The sequence below is a fragment of the Epinephelus fuscoguttatus genome, linkage group LG12 (assembly GCF_011397635.1).
Source record: "Epinephelus fuscoguttatus linkage group LG12, E.fuscoguttatus.final_Chr_v1".
NCBI classification, from domain to species: domain Eukaryota; kingdom Metazoa; phylum Chordata; class Actinopteri; order Perciformes; family Serranidae; genus Epinephelus; species Epinephelus fuscoguttatus.
The window spans coordinates 24,624,766-24,643,663 of NC_064763.1; the positions used below are offsets into that span (position 1 = coordinate 24,624,766).

Here is an 18,898-nt window from a genome sequence, read left to right on the forward strand (position 1 = left end):
AGATATTTATGCAACTGTGGTTAAGCTTCCATCTAAGGTAGAATCAAATCAAATGTTCATCAGCTCTCCTCTTACTGCAACATGACACTTCATAAATGTTCATTCTGAATGTCAGAGTGGAAATCTGGAGGGCTGCACTATTATCGACGAGGAAATGGAGCACCGCTCGTCGGACTGAAATAGAAATATTGTTTTTTATACAGCAATATCCAGAGACTCTGGTTTCAGAGGGAGCCGTACTTATTTGCTTTACCACTATTGAGGATTTCATGGTCAGAGACATTTACTAACACAGAGTGCAGTCTTGTCCCGTGGAGGCAGTGAACCTGTTTGGGGTAACACTGAAGGAAGCCGGTCTTTCCAGTCGAAGTGTCATTGACAGGATCAAATGTCTTGTGTCTGCCAAGGAAGGAGGCAACACTGGTTTAACTTTCCTGAAAGCAAAAGATGATAGTGTTATGATTGTGTTGTGGCATTAGACTTTAATGTTTCAAATTCCGATTTCTTTCAGGCCTAAATATCAAATAGGTGCTGTTTAATGATTTGCAGCAGTGACAACATTTGGTTTCTGTTCAGCGTGTGTTGCAACAAGAGGAATTCATGGGACTTATTTGCTGCCTTATACAAAAAATAATATAAGTTTCACAATATAGGAATTAAGCTCAGAGGTTCCCCACAGTCTGCATTATTACACTGATGTGTAGAGGGAGGAATAATGGTATTTACACTTACCTTTCTGCACTCAACCAGTGTGTTTATGTTGAGGCGTGTCGCAGCAGGATTAAGATATTTCCATACAAACACCACATTTCATGTTTCATCAGCTTTCATCACTGATCCCTCTGTAACCTCTTTCCTCTATATTTACATTTGAGGCCTTTAGCAGACAGTCTTATCAAGAGGGCCAATCACTGTAACAGTAAAGGTCGCTTAAACACCATGGATCACCAGAATTACACACAACTTAAATGCAAAGCTCAGAGTCAGAGTGAAGATTGTGTGAGTGGAGACTGAGGTTGGTGTCCAATTTTAGCACATTTTTATAACCTCAGGCAGGATGTTGTTTCCAGTTTCCACCTTGCCTCATACCGTAGCAATTAATACACTTTAATGAAGTAAACCATATTTCATAAGGGGCTGTTGTTTAGGCCGCCATCTACTAACGTCATTGCTGATCATGTTGATCACAAGATGAGAGCCGCCAAGATCTGGGTGGCTTACCGCTTCGCCTAAACAATTTCCCGAGGGAAACACTGCTTAGTGTGAGCAACACCAGAACCCTCAAACTTACTGGAAGATATAAAGGCTTGGAAAGGAATCAGAGAGTCTAACTTCTATAATGACAACCTTCTGGGAGACGAGTATCACATGAAGATTGAATTTATGAATGCAAGCAGAGGGAATAAGGTCTTGAAAGTATTGTTTATTTAGTCTATTTATGTTTCATTAATTATGTAATTTATGTCAGATTAACCAAAAGTTACATGTTAATTAGATGCCCGTTTGAAGAATGCTTTACTTTTTTGAGCCATTTATGTATGTTAATGCACTTTATTCAAGCTGGGAGCCTTTGTTTTTCCACTATAGAGTGCTGCAGGGATGACGTTTTTTGTAGGCCGGCAAGGAAGTAAGCATTTCCCTGATTCCATCGTCAAAAAGCCTACGGGATGTTTCCATTTGATTTTAGATTATTGCAGAAAGTAAGCTCTGTGGCAAACAAAATTATATTTATGGTATATTTATTCAGGAAGATATTCCTCACAAATGAATGATTTTTGAAGCATAAATGCAATTACCAGAAGTAAAAAGCTCACGTTAGGTTATAAATAAACTACACTACGGTCGCATGACTTCAGTGTTGCCACAACAAAGAGGCTGTAAAGCCGTGTTCGGCTTGATGACGTTCAGTAGTCTCATTCAGCCATTTGTTAGTACCCACCTTTATAACACACCTAAAGGCTTCATAATTCACGAGTTGGGTGTGTACTGATGTATTTTATGTCGTAGCACAAAACATGAAAGTCTCTTAAGCTTGTGTTTTTCAATCTTCAGCAGATTTAAAAACTCATTCATATCTCCGTCTGTAAAGCTTTTAAACAATGGCAGACAAAGCTGGAACTGGCATTGGATTATGACGACTTGCTGATTTGCATTTTTGTAGAGGCATTTTTAGCATATGATGTTATTTATGTATTTATCTTTTTGTATTTCTTATTGCTACGTTAGGTATAATGTTTGATTCGTCAGTGTACTATGTTGCATGTTGTATTTTGTATGGCTGTAGTGTGGGTGTAGGGACCAAAACAAATTTTTCCACACTGTGGGACAATAAAGTTAATCTTGATCTTGATCTTAACCACTGACCCTATGTCAGGCATCTAACCAAAAACCCATCCAAAAAACCCATCAACTTTGAGACGAGGGAACAAAAATTTGAAACCATTTTCGGGTTTTAGGACTTATTCCTGTGCCACTCTGTTAGGGCTGCAACTAATTATTATTTTTGCTTAAAGGTAGTCTGTTGATGACCTCAGGGACCCAAAATGTAACCTGCAAAATGAGACCCAAATTAACACATACTGACCAGGAAGAGATGCAAAATATACACAAAATAACTACAAAAAGGGACTAAACAACGACAGAGACACAAAATGACCCAATAAAGACACAAAATTACCTCAAAGAGACACAAAACGACTACAAAGTTGCAAAAATCAACAACACAGAAAGAGCCTGAACAGCTTAAAAGTCTGTGTGTCTTGCTGTAGGAGAGGTGGTGGGGCCTTTGCATGAATGTGCCCTGGGGCCCATTGTCTGATAATCTGCCCCTGGATTGATTGACTTAAAAATGTCCATCACAAGTTTCCAGAGCCCAGTGTGCTTCAGTTTGCTTTTGTCCATGAAAATCCAAAACTCAAACAGTTATAGTTAAAATAATTAAATATTTTTTAAAAACACATCTTCACATATGAGGAATTTTTTGCGAGTGACTTACACGATTTATTAGTTGCTCAAGTTGTTAATAAACTGACCATTTCAGCACTTGTCAGTGTTGTAAAATATATGTTGCTTGAAAAGACTGTTATGGGTGAATAAAATCTGAATCTGGAAAAGAAATCGAAGAAACATCCCATTTTTTCTCCCCTTTTCTAACAAGACAAGATGGTTGAGGTGCTAGAGTCTTCTCCCAGTTATAAGTGTGAAAATGTCGCAGAGCCATCTGTGGCAGAAACCCATTTGAATTTCATACGAGTCGAGCTCCTCTTGATGCCACGACATGAAAGCCTTCACGGTTCCTCTCAGCCACGACCGCTGCCCTCGTGAAATGGGCTCATTGAGCTGTAAGGTACAAAGGGACACTACAGCGCCTGGCAATCACCAGACGCATCAGACACAGACACCAAGCTGCTCCGTAAATAAAACGGCAGTGTGTAGTACAGAGCGCAATAATAACCGCCTCACTATCTCCTCTGCCCTTAGTGGAAAGATCTCTGTGGGTGGTGGTGGAGGAAATCTGTTTTTTTTTCCCCAGTAGGAAGATGATGAGACAGATATATCTGTGGGGAGTTCCTCGCCTGTCACCGTAGTAAAGTCATAAAAGCTGAAATCCACACAGAGATGAGCTATCAAGGGATGAAATACAGCGCTGACACACACCATAAAGATTTCAGTGCTGATTCCTCGGGACAGCTGACGGCAGCATGGACTGAATTAGTGAGCAAGCCGCTATCTTCCAGAGCCAGAAACATGAAACTACAGTCCACTGAGCTGTTGCTTGACACAAGAATAACTCTGGAGACAATTACTACAAGGACAAAAAGAAGTGCCAGTGACAATACTTTAATGATTTTATGAGGAAAAGTGAAATCTTTTAATTAAAAACCCAAACTATCATATCATATAAGTCAGTCAGAAGTTCATAGGTCAGTTTTGTGACTGCAAACAGATCCTGGCTGCAATAAATCAAAGTAGAGCTGAAAGGATGAATTAAATAGTTGATCAAAGAAAATGAATCAACAGCAATTTTAATGAGGTTTTTTTGAGTAATTTATCAAACAAAAATGCCAGTGAAAGCACAGGTTCAACTTTCTCACATTTGAATATTTACTGCCTTTGCGATTTTATTAGCCAGCAACCTCTGGGGCTGAATACGAAGCTAATATGGTAGTGCCAAAAACTGCAGTTCCTGGACTGGCCACTTGAGGCTGGCTCCAGAAGTGTGTTAATCCTCATAAACATGTTTACAGCCTGGAACAAATAACAGTTTGGGTCTCTTTAGCTATAGTTTTATACCTATAATTTCCCCCTTAGTGAATATTGGCTTTCACATTCACTTCCATTTAATAAGGGGTGAATAAAACAATTCCTCCGATGGCAAAGCAAATTCACATCTTATCATGTGGAGTTTAACTTTGGTGAACTTTGACAGGCAAAATCGCCGCCTCAACCTATAGCAAAGGAGTATTTGTGGCGTTGGGGTTGGTGAGTTTCCTACAACTTTCTAAGTCAGAAATTTGACTCCAATATACAGTTCTGACTGGGAACTCAGAAATTCCCACTTCCTAGTGCAAATGGAATGCACCAAAAGCAAACAATTGTGAGACATAACTTTGTGCGGGAACTGCCCATTGGTCCAACAGCCCATTGTTCCAACCATATTAAACCCATTATTCCGAAGTCCGTTCCGAAATCATAACAATGCCCTGTGGTGAAGGACTGGTTAGGTTTAAACCACTTGGTTAGGGTTAGGAAAGGATCATGGTGTGGGTTAGAATGAAAAAGAAAGTGACAAACACATAAGCCGTGAGCCTGCTTCGCCTCAAGCCTTTCCCAGCTGACCCAGAGCCGGTCACGGCGCACCATCAAGGCAGAAATACGCCCACCGGGAGCCGTTCAGCAAAGCGGACCGTCGGACTAATGGGATGTCGGACCAATGGGCTGTCGGACCAATGACAAGGACCCCCTTGTGCTCTGTTATATTATTTTTTTAAAATATTTTTTTTATGACTGCAAATTATTTTCTTGATTAATTTGTTAATAATTTGGACAGTAGCAAAACATGCCGATCACAGTTCACTAAAGCCCAACTTTATGTCCTCAAAAGTCTTGAACATGATGAACAGTCCAAACCCAAAGATGTTCGGTTTACTTTCATAAAGACAAAGAAAAGTAGGAAATCCTTACATTTATCTTGAATAATGAATGAAACAAACAAGCAATCATAAAAATAGTTGACAATAATTTTTCTTTTTAATGACTGATTGTTTCAGCTCTACATTTTATTCTCCTAAACAAGTTGAATTAAAGAATAATAGACATATGAACGGATAATGAAACCCTTAGTTCTACCATCTCAAAGTCAAAGCTCAGAGGTTTACTTCTTTGTGCGTGAGAGGTCTTCCTGGTTTTGCACTTAAATGACTCTGGTGCTGTTTTTTTAACAGAGACAGAGTCTTCTGGGCTTCTGCCAGGCGTGAACAGTGGGGAGCCACGATGGACTCGCAGGCTGATGCAAGAGAAGTCAGACAACCAGAGCGTGGATCAGCCCCGAGCAGGTGAGTCACTTGTCTTTACCTCGATAGATGCCGTCTGTTCCTCCAGGTCAGACCAGCAAACTCTCTGCAGCACTTCCTCATTGTTCAGTGTCGTGGTGGGCAATATGGAAAATATCTTTTATCGCAGTGTATGTAAATATTATATTGTTGACCTGTATTTCAATTGTGTGGTGGACAAAATTGTAGAAACACCTGTGAGTAGATAATGTTGTATAATATTTGAGTCACACACACACAAGACCCTAAAAGCTGCATGGTGTGCATTGCATTGATGTCGGAGTCTGCAGCTGTTTGGCGCTGTTTATAGGTGTGTGTGTGTGGTGTATGCAGGTAAACAAGGAGGGCGGAGTGTACCAGAGATCTGTGCCTCTCCCCTGCAGGTGAACTCAAAGGTCATGTGGCATTGTGTCAGTTGTCAGGAGTGTGTAGTCGCCGTCGAGTTCACACACCGACAGACCCGAGGAGACAGACGGTGCTCACAAGAGGAGGCTGCCAGAGTGAAAGTCAGATTAGATTTTCTAAGGTGGTCTGTCTTTAGCAGATGCCAAGTTACCTTCCAGTGCTTCCTGAGTCTGGTTGCACTCCTGAACAGTTTGCACAGATTCAAACTGCTCCTCATGAAATTATCACGGAGACACGCAGTCAATCGACAGCCATAATCAGACCTCTGTTTCTCTGGTTCCCAGGCTGATTAGCCGGCTGGCTGACATGAGCCGTATTCATCACAGCTGACAGTTTTATTATTAAAAATTCAGATCGGAGCGGAGATCTCTTTATTGTTGTATGGGGAGAATAGCAGAGTAGATAAAATAACACGGCTGCACAATGAAAAATCCTTTGCCTTCCTGACAGAATACAGTGCTGTATCTTGCCATCATTTGCATTTACTCTGTGGCGGTGCTAATATTAGGCTGTCACTCACAATGTTGTATTGTATGCAAACCACACAGTTATTGTATTCTCGCAGAAATTTATGCAAATAGTTATGCTAATAATATACCATGCAAATGGCCTGTTCAGACCACTCTCCTAAATACCACCTTAAATGTACTCTGCCTACTGAGGGCGTGCAGCCTAAAAACAACACACACAATGAATTATTTTAGGCCTTTTAAAAATAGATTTGAGTGAAACACGCTTTTCTGACTTGCAAGAATGTCTGAAGCTCATCGCAAAGCACGAAGTCTAAAAGTCCCAGACATTTTCACATATATTTAGTTTGTGACAGCAGTTGGGGACGATCATGTCAGGGCATCCTCATTTATTTGCAAAATGTTTACATAATGTGCATCTGGCACCGGCAGTTCATCTGTATGAAAGGTCTGACTTAAAAATAACTTCACTGAAGACGTTTGTTTATTTAAGAGTCTTGATTCGAGCAACATTTTATCACAAAACCTCAAATCTCCAAGTCATTTTTTAATCTTAAATAGGTGTATGAAGAACGGTTCTCGCTCCTGATAATCTGCTCTGGAAAAATAATTCCACGGCTCAGCGACATTACGAGTAATTCACTGGTTATATATTGCATTTGGAGAGCTTACATGTGAGAGGTGCACGAACAGGGACTCATCAGGGACATTTCATCTGGCACTTGTAGTAAATTCACATATTACACCTCGCTGTCACCACATGTCCTCCTCTGTGACAGTCTATTTTTTCCACCGCTGAGAGAGAAAATGAGCCACGGTGTCTCTCTCTACGAGCACTGCATTTGCTCAATACAACAATTTGTGTTTAGGTACCTGATAACACACTTAACCTTTATTGAGTTCCTGGCTACAAGCAGATCTCCCTCATTATCTCCTACAAAGACACAAGCGTACTGTGGGTAGATGCTTCGCTGTCGTAATTCGCTGGAGACAAGCATGCGAACAAAGGGCTGGACAGGTAGTATAAGAAACACCAGCGAGCGCGGCTCCAGGCTCAGGTTGCCGCCCTCTTCCTCAGCAGGCCGTCTGACAGTGATTGCATAATCTGTAGTGTGATTAAAAAGCCTGCCCCGGACCTTGAGGGGATATTATCTTGGGGATTGCACAGTAACGTCCAGCCGCAGGCTCTCTATCTCTCTTTTCATCCCTCCACTGCTTAACAAGATGGAGACTGTGTGACCCGCCTTCAGCTGACAAGCCTCGTAGACCGTTGTTGCTAGGCAACTGAATGCTAAATTTTGAAACCCAGACAATTCTGTCTTTCAAGCATTAAAAGTCCAAAGAGCTAAAAATAGACTGTGAGGAGAGGGGGGGCGTGTGGGCAAATCTAAATGATGTAAATGAAGTAAGTGGCTCATGCTGTGTGTGTCGTCGAGGCTTGTTATGTTGTTTATTTTGGCAAGTGACAGTCAGCTGAGAATAGCATTTTTCCACAGCCATATTTTAGGGGTTTTTGGGAAAGAGTTGAGTAAGGGAAGCTGGCAGATAATCTAACAGAAATAGTATTCAAATGGAGTTGGACTGTTATCGGCAGAGTCAGATTATGGATGCCACTCAAAACAAACTGCACTTAATGCGAGCGATATTTGTTGCCAAGTAAAGTTTTGGAAAATTTGAAGCAGAGCAGTGTTGACCTTGTTCACTCTTTTTCACTTTCTGCCAATAAAAACGACTCAAGGTTTATGGAATAAACATAATAATCATAAAACTCCTCTTTAAAGCCTTGAAGTCCTCTACTGCCCACATTATTTTACCATCATGGGAAATGTCTTTGCATTTTTAATTAGCACTTAAAATGAATTTAAATCACCTTATTTAAAAAAATAAAGAAAAATACAAATACTATTTTTGGGGGGGGAAAGCAAAAATTCTTGAATTGATTTAATTATTTTTGTTCACTGGAAAATGTTATTCATTCACTTTTACAAATACATGGGATATTCTGTGATATTTTCTAAAAACCTCTCTACCAAGAAGACCTTGAAAGTACTTGATTGGCTCATGGGTCGCTGTTGTGTGAGGTATTGTAGCTTTCTATTTGGGAACGGGAGTAATTGTTAAAGTCCTTCACCGTTTTAGGTGTTAAGCCTTTTCCACTATTGGAGGTGCCTCTAATTCCTCCTCATCAGAAATAGAAACATAAATAAAACGTCTAAAAGGTCAGGTTACTTTTCTTTTTTAAGTGCTCCTACTTTGAAAATTAAAAAAAAAAATCAATTCAATTTCAATTCAGTTTTGTTTATAAAGCCCAATATCACAAATCACAGTTTGCCTCAGAGGGCTTTGCAGCATACGACATCCCTCTGTCCTTGGACCCTCACAGCAGATAAGGAAAAACTCCCCCCCAAAAAAAACTTTAACAGGGGGGAAAAAACTGTAGAAACCACAGGAAGAGCAACTGAGGGGAGATCCCTCTTCCAGGACGGACAGATGTGCAAGAGATGTCGTCTGTACAGAACAGATCAACGTAATAAATGTACAGTGATAATGATACATTAAGAGAGGGGTGCGTGCAAACAGCAATGGCCAAAGCTACAACAAAAAAGCCCAGACACACCAAATCAACTTTAAAGATCTTGTGGCAACAGAGGCTGACTGTTGCGTTTCCTGTATCCCTGCTAAAATGTTGCACTTTAACATGCCACGAAGACCACAGCTGACAGCCAGCCAGCATCTATGTCCTGCACCTGCGTGAGGGGAAATACGTCTCTGTATTTCCTGTGTGGTGCACCAGTGAATAATAAGAAAAACCATCAACATATCTGCTGAAAAGCTCAGTGGTTAAGGAAAAAAATAATCTTACCTTATGTAACACATTTGTTTTGGTCTCACTCCCTCCGAACTTCAGCTGTTTGTTTACTTTCCTCACTTCTGTTTCTCTTCTCGTGTGCTAAGCTGAACTGCCAATCACACCAACTAGGGCGGCAGACCCTCACCGACAGCACAACATTGACCGACAGCCCAACATTGAGAGTGGGCTTGGTGTGACATAAGCTGCCGCCATATGTCACCTGCCCCCAGATCAACCGATAGAAGCCTGTTGCTGTGCATATTTTTGTAACACAATATGTAGAATTTAAATACTTCACATTAAAATGTCCCTGAACCCATCAACAACACTGCTGAATACCCGTGTACATTGGTTTTCAGCTGAACAGGTTAGAGGGTTTAGTTACTTTTTAAAGAGAGGATATGTATTTCTTGCCCTCCAGGCTGATGGAGATGATGATGGACGGCGTCGTATGATCACCTCTGTCACACCACTGTAACATGATGTTTACTGTTCTTATTGATAGGCGAGGTGGTGGGTACGGCATGAAGCCCTGCAGTTGTTTCATCAGAGTCGTATTCAAACTGCCTCAAAGGAAAGCAAATCAAAGAACAAATGCATAATTGAATTTACATTACACACCTGGATGAAATATTTATTTTTTGATTCCTCATGAAAAATGCAGGCTTGTTGCAGAGGTCTCCGTGTGTGTGTGTGTGTGTGTGTGTGTGTTTGCTCGATACTCCAACGCTGGTTTGGCTGATGCATGAGTTATGTCGATGCCATAGCTTGACTCCAGGACACCCCGCCAACTCTCCGATCAATAACATTACTCTGCACCGCCCACTGCCCCTTCATTCAGCAACACTGAACCCCCTTGCGGCAGGTTGACTCAGAGAGAGCTCAGCTCCTCACATCAGCACATCTTGTGCCTTCTGAAGAATTTGCCCGGCATTGACGTTATTCTTGAAGATTTAATCTGCTGCACAGCTTTATTGATCTGGGCTCAGATAAAATACACACATAAAGGATCTGTCGTCAGCGCTCTGTGAAACACTCAGCAACCATAACTGTGCAACTTAAACACATCTCAGTTCTGAAAAGACAGAAAAATGTGCCTTTTTGATCGAAGCAACATCAACACATTCAAATGCATTTGCTATGTAGACTTAAGACCCAAATATCTGTCATTATTATGTGATTAAAATGACACCAACATAAACCACTAACTGGTTAATGCCGTGCTGGAGTTCGCAAATGGGCAACAGAGTTTTATGATTGCCATAAATGTTGCAGTGTTTTCAACTAAAAGCTAATAAACTTTTACACAGCAGACACTCGGTGTGTCGGGCTGAAAGCAGATGCATTAGGGGTAAATTTACGCTTTGCTTCTGACAAACAGTGACTCATTTTAACATGTGCCTCCTGGCTTTTATAATGCTGCGGAGTTAATTTGTAAAATTGTTCATTGTTTTTCCATCACTGAGTTATTTTCTTTTATGATTTATCACTGTCTCTTTGTTGCTTCACAGTCAGAGGTGGACAATAAATAAAGCCAGCGTGAAGTCTTGGATATTAAAACAAAATGACACACAAGAGAAACGCAGTGAAAAGAAAAGAAATGATTTTGCCAATCGCATAGCGATGTCTTGGTTGGCCTGGTTAAGTGCTGGGCAGCATGTCAAATAAGTAAAGTTGAAATCACAGTAAATCCACTTTGCATTTTCATAGTTAATGAAACTGTAACTACATTCACACAGCAGTAAGCATGACAGATAATCTGTGGAAAAAAACATACTCGGGACGCTCAGTACCTCACCTAGTAGAACAGGCACCCCATCTACACAGAGTACAGTCCTTGCAGCAGCACCCAGGGGTTCGATTCTGACCCAAAACCCTTAACTGCATGTCATCCCGTCTCTCTCCCCCTTCATGCTAACACTGTTGTGTCTATTACAGGCAAAAAGCCCCCCCAAAAAAGTCTAAAAACAGAAACCATACTCCTCTGCTCCTCTACCTACTCTATTGCTCCTAACAGCCTCACTGCATGTGAACGAAAGCAGCCTATCAGAGCCGAGGAGTCAACCGTGTCAATAAATGCACATGAACTGCAGTCAAACAGTCAAACTGGGCAGCGCTGGTCAAATATGAGTTAAGATTCTGCTACTGCATTGCCTATTCCTGGACTCAATGTTGTCAGAAACATGTTAGTGTACTGTTTAGCTGTAGGCAGCCACATCACAAACATTCTCATTTTACAGCTTAACAGCACACTGAAATATGTTCGTGATGTCAAATAGACCAGGAGGTTGGTAAAGACGTAGTAGATTAGGGAACCCACCCTATGGAGTCTAGACGCTGGTGGTGGTGATGAGATGAGATGAGATGAGGATCTGGATGTGAAGAGGAGTGGGCTTATGATGAGCTCGTCCTGGGGTCTGGATGAGGTGATTAGAGGTGAACGAGGTGGAGGAGTGCATGATGATTCCACTTAAAGTGACAGCTGACAGGAGCAGAGAGGAGAACAGATTTTAAGTTCGGCAGCAGCGGCATGAATGGCTGAAGGAGATCGTGGTAAAGTTTGATTGGCTAACCAGGAGTGGCAACGCCCATAGTCAGCTGAGAATTGTGAGTTGATATAGTATAAAGAAAATCTTCCTGATTGACATCACACTGAGCTTCATTAGAGACTCCTCGGCTTTGGTTGTTTTTGGTGCGCCGAGGTCGATTCCAGCAAATGCCATTAGCAGCACTAGGGTGTGCAAGGTTAAGTTTAATTGTTAAAATGGCTTCCATCTTTAAGAGCAGATCACTGATCCAATGAATGGCACATCTTTTGGATTTTTTTCCTTTTCTTTTCTGTCTGTCTTCCCCTCGTGGAGGCATCCAACTGACATAATCGCTTGCATAACACGTAAAACTTGGGTCAACATCGGCTCTGCTTTCGAGCAATGGCGAAGACTGATGCAGCTTCATCCTGAGCTAAAAAGGGGTGAGATGGTCGCAGAGTTTCTGCTGGACAAGTATTTTTAATTTGCCTCTAATGAAACATAGGCTATAACGTTATATGGTTAAGTTATAAGTTTCAAAACTCCGGGGTTGCGCTTGACTTTGCAGGACAGGTAACGTTACGTTTAGTTTGCTTCTAATATAACATGTAACGTTATGACAACATAGCATCCAGTTGCTAATGGCTAACGTTAGCCTACTGTAGCATAGCCTCTGAAACATTAACGTTATCTTCCTTGTGCGTTTTCACTTCCTAGTAACGTTAACGGTACTCTCTAACATTAGCACTGTAACCTTATTCTAAAACTCATCAGTCATCATTGACTCCGGTTGAGTTTTAAAACTCTGGGGTTGCGTTTGACTGTCTTGGTTGTAACGTTATGTAACTCCCTCTCCTCTTCCGTGCATTTAACACTACCTTGCCAACACCTACGTCTATCATAGATGTAATGAGGACGTAATGTAGGAGGGGGATGGGATTTTGCAGGGAGGTGGAGTTGTGGATGTTCAAATTTTTTCTAAGTGCTTTGTGAATTGCAAGAAATGTAAGAGTAGCTTTAAGTGATCTGTTAACATCTGTACAAAATTAAAAGTGGAAACATTATAAATGAAAGATTTTTTCATTTTTTGTTGTTTTGTTGTTGTTAAACAAAAAAAAAAAAAAAAAAAAAAGTACCAGGTAGCAAAAATGACCTGGCCCAGCATCAGACCAAACTTTGCTCTCTGGTTGCCCTAACTCAGCTGAGACTAGGAATTTGTTCAATTTGATTTATTTTTATTTAAAAGGGACCATATATGGGTCAAAACATGAATGTTACCACTTGATGCACCGTACCAAATTGTAGCTTAGAGCTAATTCACATCTGCAGTCCCTTGGCAGGTCGGAAAAAAGACACACCCTGTAACACAATATTAAGTTGTACACACACACACACGCAAAACACAAGACAAAACAATACAATACAAAGCGACACACAATAGCACACAATATAAATGGAAAGGAATGAATGACGCCTACTGGTCCGGTTCAGGCTGCAGACACTGCCATCACTGGGGTAGATCAGTGATTCAATAGTTCATTAAAGCTTCACACGTGTCCTCTGACTGTGACTGTGCCCTCTGTATGTTATAGAGCCGCAGTTTATGTGCAATAAATGTGAAAAGATCGAGGACATGTTTGGAGCCACTCTGGGTTTGTGTTTTTCAGAGCACTCGGGCTTGTGTAGGAGTGAAACAAAGTTATGTGAGCTGCTGTGAAGATTGTGACAGAACTGGATCAGAGGTGAAAGTGTTGTGGGAGTTGTGGCGTTAGAAAGACACCAAGCGCAGAGAGGAGTGATGTTAGAGGGCACTTGTGCTGTCAGGATAACGGCGACGCTGCAGCACGACCTCTGATTACAAAACTACTGAGTTCATCAAGCTGATGGCACATCTGGCTTAAATCCCTGATTTGGGAAGTTGCAGATGTGCGATCATCTTGAACGCGGGTTTTCAGTTTGTGGTGCTGCGTTGTGAAATCGCAGCGCAAGAGTCTCGGCAAAGCACATTCCTGTCCAGTAGCCTTGAGTAAACCAGTACGCTGAGATACGCTGTGTATCTCCATGCCGTTCCTCCCCCCTCCCTTGCTCTCTCAGACCTCTCATGAGGGTTTGTAAGGAAAAATAAATATTTTTAGACATTACGGTCCAGAGCTGCTGTCACTTCTCTTTTTTTCATTTTTCATGAACCCTAACCATGGGAAACACATATTCACCTCCCCCTTTCTCACTGTTCAGGCAGTCGCCTTGCCTTTGGCTTCCTACTGCCACCCATCAAAAAAAAAAAAAAAAAAAAAAAGCTGCCCCCAGGGAGAGTGTCGCCATAGCAACTGCCTTCACCAGAGCAACTCCTCAAAGCATCCATCTGAGGTACATGTTGCAGCCCTGGGTTTCCACCGACAGAATAACCTGAGAGTTTATGCTTTGGGACAGAAAAGAGACTGGACAGCTCCCAGAGCGCGGAGAGCAAAGAAGAACAAGGTGAAAGAAATAAAGCCACAAGGAGAGCACAGATGTCCAGCAGCTGATCAGCCTGACAGGGCCGCTTGAGAAGACGCACAACAGTGCAGCTTCACATTTAGACTCCCTCTTTCGTGCGATAAGATGACAGAAAGTTTACATGCTAAGCCGCTGTGATTTAGCGGACAAACCCTGCCCTGCAATAACAGCTGGCACACAGAGAATAGGCTTTTTCTTCTGAGAGAGCAGAAAACAGAGATGCTACCAACCTTCAGAAACTCTCTTCGACTCTGGGCCTCGAAAATGATGCGCGAGAAGAAGTTTATGGCAGAGTAAGCATCCAGGCAGGCAGTGCTGCGCTCTGGCACAGACACAAATGTGTAAACATCACTGCATAAACATTTACATTTTCTAACTGAACTTTGCCAAATTACTGTCCCCTCCTCAGGAGCATATGGCCTCCTTCTCTCACTCTCTGACACTCAAGTGTCAAAGATCAAATCTCATATCCCCGATCACAAGGGACCCTCTCCTAATCCACGCAGTCTGTTGTTAGGTTTCCATGCAGCCGCGGTGCATCGTGACGGCCACACTGTGCTTATTGTGTGCTTGTCGACCCACTGTTGTCTCACACAGCAGAGGAGCTATTAATAGCTCCATGGTCCCCAGTAGTTTAAATTCATCCAGCTCTCCTCTGAGTTGTAAATTGGAGCTGCACCACACTCTCGAGGCTCTCTTTTGTAACGTTGAGGGAAAAGAGACAAGCCAGGCTGTCATTAAGAGGTTTTTTTTTTTTCCTTCAGTTTACACTCGAGGAAGAGCAGGAAGCAGCTGCCAGTTTCACTTCCACCTCACTTCCTGTGTTGCTCCTCTGTGCAAGGCAAACAGCATCTGCAAGACGTTGTTGTGGGTTGTATCTTGTCTGAAAAAAATGGTGCCTAAAATGAACACACAGGATGATGATGATGATGATGATGATGATGATGATGATGAAATTTAAAGGGATAGTTAGGATTTTTTGATGTTGGATTGTATGAGTTACTCATCCATAGTCAGTGTATTACATACAGTAGATGACAGTCAGTGCACCACCAGTTTGGAGAAGCAGAAGAAGTGCCAACACGGAGGCTAAGCAATGCATTGTTATAGATGGGGGTCGGCAGCAAAACGTATTTTAGCCACTTAAAAAAAATCTGTCATTCATTCATTTTTATTTCCGTGTCATGCCATACTGTATATTTGGCCCATCCCTCATGGCATTACAAGACACCACTTTTTACAAAAAGTACATCTTCCGGTCTTGTATACAAAACATGTGGAAAAAGAAAAAGAAACACAGACAATACACAGGTTTATATATATATAACATAACTATCACGTGTCTATACATTATTTTGATAAAGAGCTTTTTTCCTCTTCTCCCAGGCTTTCTCCACATACCTGGCTAATTTTTATGTTTCATATGTGAACAGCCAACTCAGTCTTTGTGCATCGTCCATATTCATAAAATCAGCGACCATTCTTATAAACAAAACAGAACTTCACGCAGTTCACAATACAAAGGATAGTAGAAAACAAAATGAAACTCATTTTCTACATCATTTAGACAACACATTGGACAAATCCACCTTTCTTCTTCTAAATTAACATACCGTCCAGTTTCCACAGTCAAAGGTAAAAAGGTACCAGATCTCAGCTGGGCACATAAAGATCTCTGCTTTTTAGACAAATTATATAAAACATGATTCTCTGTACCATATCCAGTTTTTATCCTCGTAGAAGTACGCAATTTTGGTTTAGTCCATATATCCTCAGCACACTGTCCTTTTTCCTTAGCAAACACAGATTCTTTAAACAAATTAATGTTAAGCTTTTCGTTGTTAAAAAAGGTATTGACAAACCCAGAGCTACAAAATAATGTATGCACATCTTTAGACCAGGAACCAATATTCTGTTTATCCCAAATAAATATTTGCTTCGTCAGCCTACTTTCCTCCATATCAGGTAACTGATTCCATAACTGAACTATACATATTACATATACATATATTACAGCGAGCCTCACATGGTTCCCATCCCATGTCCCCCACTATAGCCAGCTTTGGAACATATTTGTGCACACCCAGGAAATATCTTATTATGCACTATTTTGTACTAATTCACACATAGAAATATTTCTGAGGCCCCTAACCCCAGCAGTGTAATCGAGCACTGGACATACACAAGCATGAAACAGCTTTGAATATGTTTGAAAACTCATAGCTTTCAAATTTTTACTCTTACCAATGATTCATCCCAGAGCTTGACCTGCTGATTCAAAAAGAACTTTAACACCTTTTATAAAATTCATGTGTTCATCAACATAGAAACTGAGATATTTATAAGAATCTGCACAATTCAGTTTATGTGATCAGTTCAAATGTTTGTTGTACTGAGACTTTACCACTTTAACTTTACGTCAGACAGTCTATTCTGAAAGGGAAGCTGATAACAGCTTCAGTTACCCATCTATGCTCTCATCAAAGCCAGACTCCATTGACAAAAGCAGTAATTTTGGTTCGCTCAACAAAGGAGCAGCTGGTCTACCTCTGCCTCCATCAGTGAGTTTGTTTGTGTTATTGTGTGACTTTGGTGAATCCAAAGTCACACAATAACACAAACAAACTAACAGACCAAGGCAGCAGTAGACCAGCAGCTGCTGTATTCAGCAATGTTAAATCACTATTTATCTCAGTGGAGTCTGGCTTTGATGACAGCAATATAATGGCTTCAGTTCCCCATCAGAAATCACTGTCTGACAGCAAGATGAAGCAGTAAGAATATTCTCAAAGTAGTGTATACTTAAACTGATATTGGATTTTTTAGGTGACTATAATCCAATTTGCTGTTGTCCCTGCACAGCACTACAATGCTTTGCTTCTGTGCCGGTACTCTGCTGGCTATGGATAAGAACCTCATACAGCCCCACTTCAAAAAAATCCTATCTTTCTCTCAATGGGAAACATTTTGTGTCCCCTCACAGCCATCCATGAGTTTCCAGAAGACATTTTTACCAAGGAACAGAGGAAGAAAGGCGCTGTGTGTCTGCATGCACTCTGTGTGAGTAACGCACATACTTTATTTTACAAACCAAGACCTACATAGCTAATTTATTTAATAAAAAGGCATCATGTGCATGTTTCCCTCTGCTCTCATATCTGTGCTCAACTGTTCTGTACAGGCGATCTACATGTTCTACGCTCTGGCCATCGTCTGTGATGACTACTTTGTCCCCTCCCTTGAGAAAATATCTGAGGTGAGCAAACATCACCAGCCATCCTCCATATATCATTTTCTTACTTTCATGGATCCATGTTTGATTATTCTCTCCTTTTATTTAATCTTTCAGAACCTGCATCTCAGTGAAGATGTGGCTGGCGCGACATTTATGGCTGCAGGAAGCTCTGCTCCAGAGCTTTTCACCTCTCTCATTGGTTAGCAGTTCAGCCAATCATGACCAAGGAGCAGTTTGGGGAAAGCATGCAATTAGTTTTCACTGATTCTCAATATTTTAACAGAAATGCTGCATGGTCTTCCCATCCTTTGCAGTGCCAGAATCACCCAGGAGATGTCAGCAAAGTCTGATTCAAAACCTCCAAAAGGATTTTCCTTATTTTAAGATGTTTACTTGGAGATCAGTGGCAATGAACTCCAAACACAGAGCTGGATGGGTGTGTTTCCGTGTGTAAATAATAACAAATGAAAAGGATAGGAGATGACAGACTGCAGGGATTTTATCTAATCTGAAACCAAACAAAGCCAGATAGCAAATCTCGCTGTCCCTCTGTGTCACCCGCCCTCAGGTGTCTTCATCACCAAAGGAGACGTTGGAGTCGGCACGATTGTTGGCTCTGCCGTCTTTAACATCCTGGTCATCATTGGCCTGAGTGGGATCTTTGCAGGCCAGGTGGGGGAAACTCTGAACAACCTCTTGCATGCAGTTGTTCCTGAATGAATGGACACTAACATTTCTAACTTTTCTCCACAGACAGTGGCTCTGACGTGGTGGTCCCTTTTTAGAGATTCCTCCTACTACATCCTCTCCGTACTGACTCTCATCATGGTAAGATGTGTTGTTGGTTAAAATAATAAATAACTGTGTGTTAATGGGAAAATTTGCAACCTTATATGTGGATGTTCAGTCGGTGTTGATGATAGAGGCAGTCCTCAGTGTGTGCTATATAGAAACCTGAGCTCTCCTGCTTGCAGAGCCGTGCCAGCAGTGCATACACGTGCATGGTGATGCTGTGTATCACTCCCCAACCCATAGATATACTTTTCTGGCTAATACGTAGCGTAAGGTGACAAAATTCTTACTGCCCTCTCCGCCCCACTGGTCTTGGTTGTCTTCCAGTTTATCCTCAAGATCCTGAAGAGGGTCTCTAGCACACCTCTGTCCAGGTGAGGAATAAAACCTTCATGCACAGTAACACGAAAGGCTCTCTTGGGGTTGGCAACAACATCCAACGAAAAATGCCCATGCTAAAATTCAAAGCAGGAGAATGATTCGGTTTCTGTTTGCATTGCAGGGCAATTTGAGCAAAGGCACCACCAGTTGGGGTTTGCAGTCGGCAGCTTAGGTTCACAGCCTCGGCC

The 18,898-nt window shown here is 41.5% G+C and overlaps 1 protein-coding gene across 1 annotated transcript in view; it reads left to right on the top strand.

Annotated features, from left to right (window-relative positions):
• The window catches only part of LOC125898372 (sodium/potassium/calcium exchanger 3), a 39,277-nt gene that overhangs the window by 6,621 nt on the left and 13,758 nt on the right, over positions 1-18,898 (top strand). The window contains exons 2-7 of the mRNA XM_049592158.1: positions 5,445-5,555; positions 17,286-17,362; positions 17,484-17,558; positions 17,652-17,736; positions 18,106-18,209; positions 18,291-18,365. Of these exons, the coding sequence (XP_049448115.1) occupies positions 5,445-5,555; positions 17,286-17,362; positions 17,484-17,558; positions 17,652-17,736; positions 18,106-18,209; positions 18,291-18,365 (527 nt within the window). The remainder of the gene's footprint in view (positions 1-5,444; positions 5,556-17,285; positions 17,363-17,483; positions 17,559-17,651; positions 17,737-18,105; positions 18,210-18,290; positions 18,366-18,898) is intronic.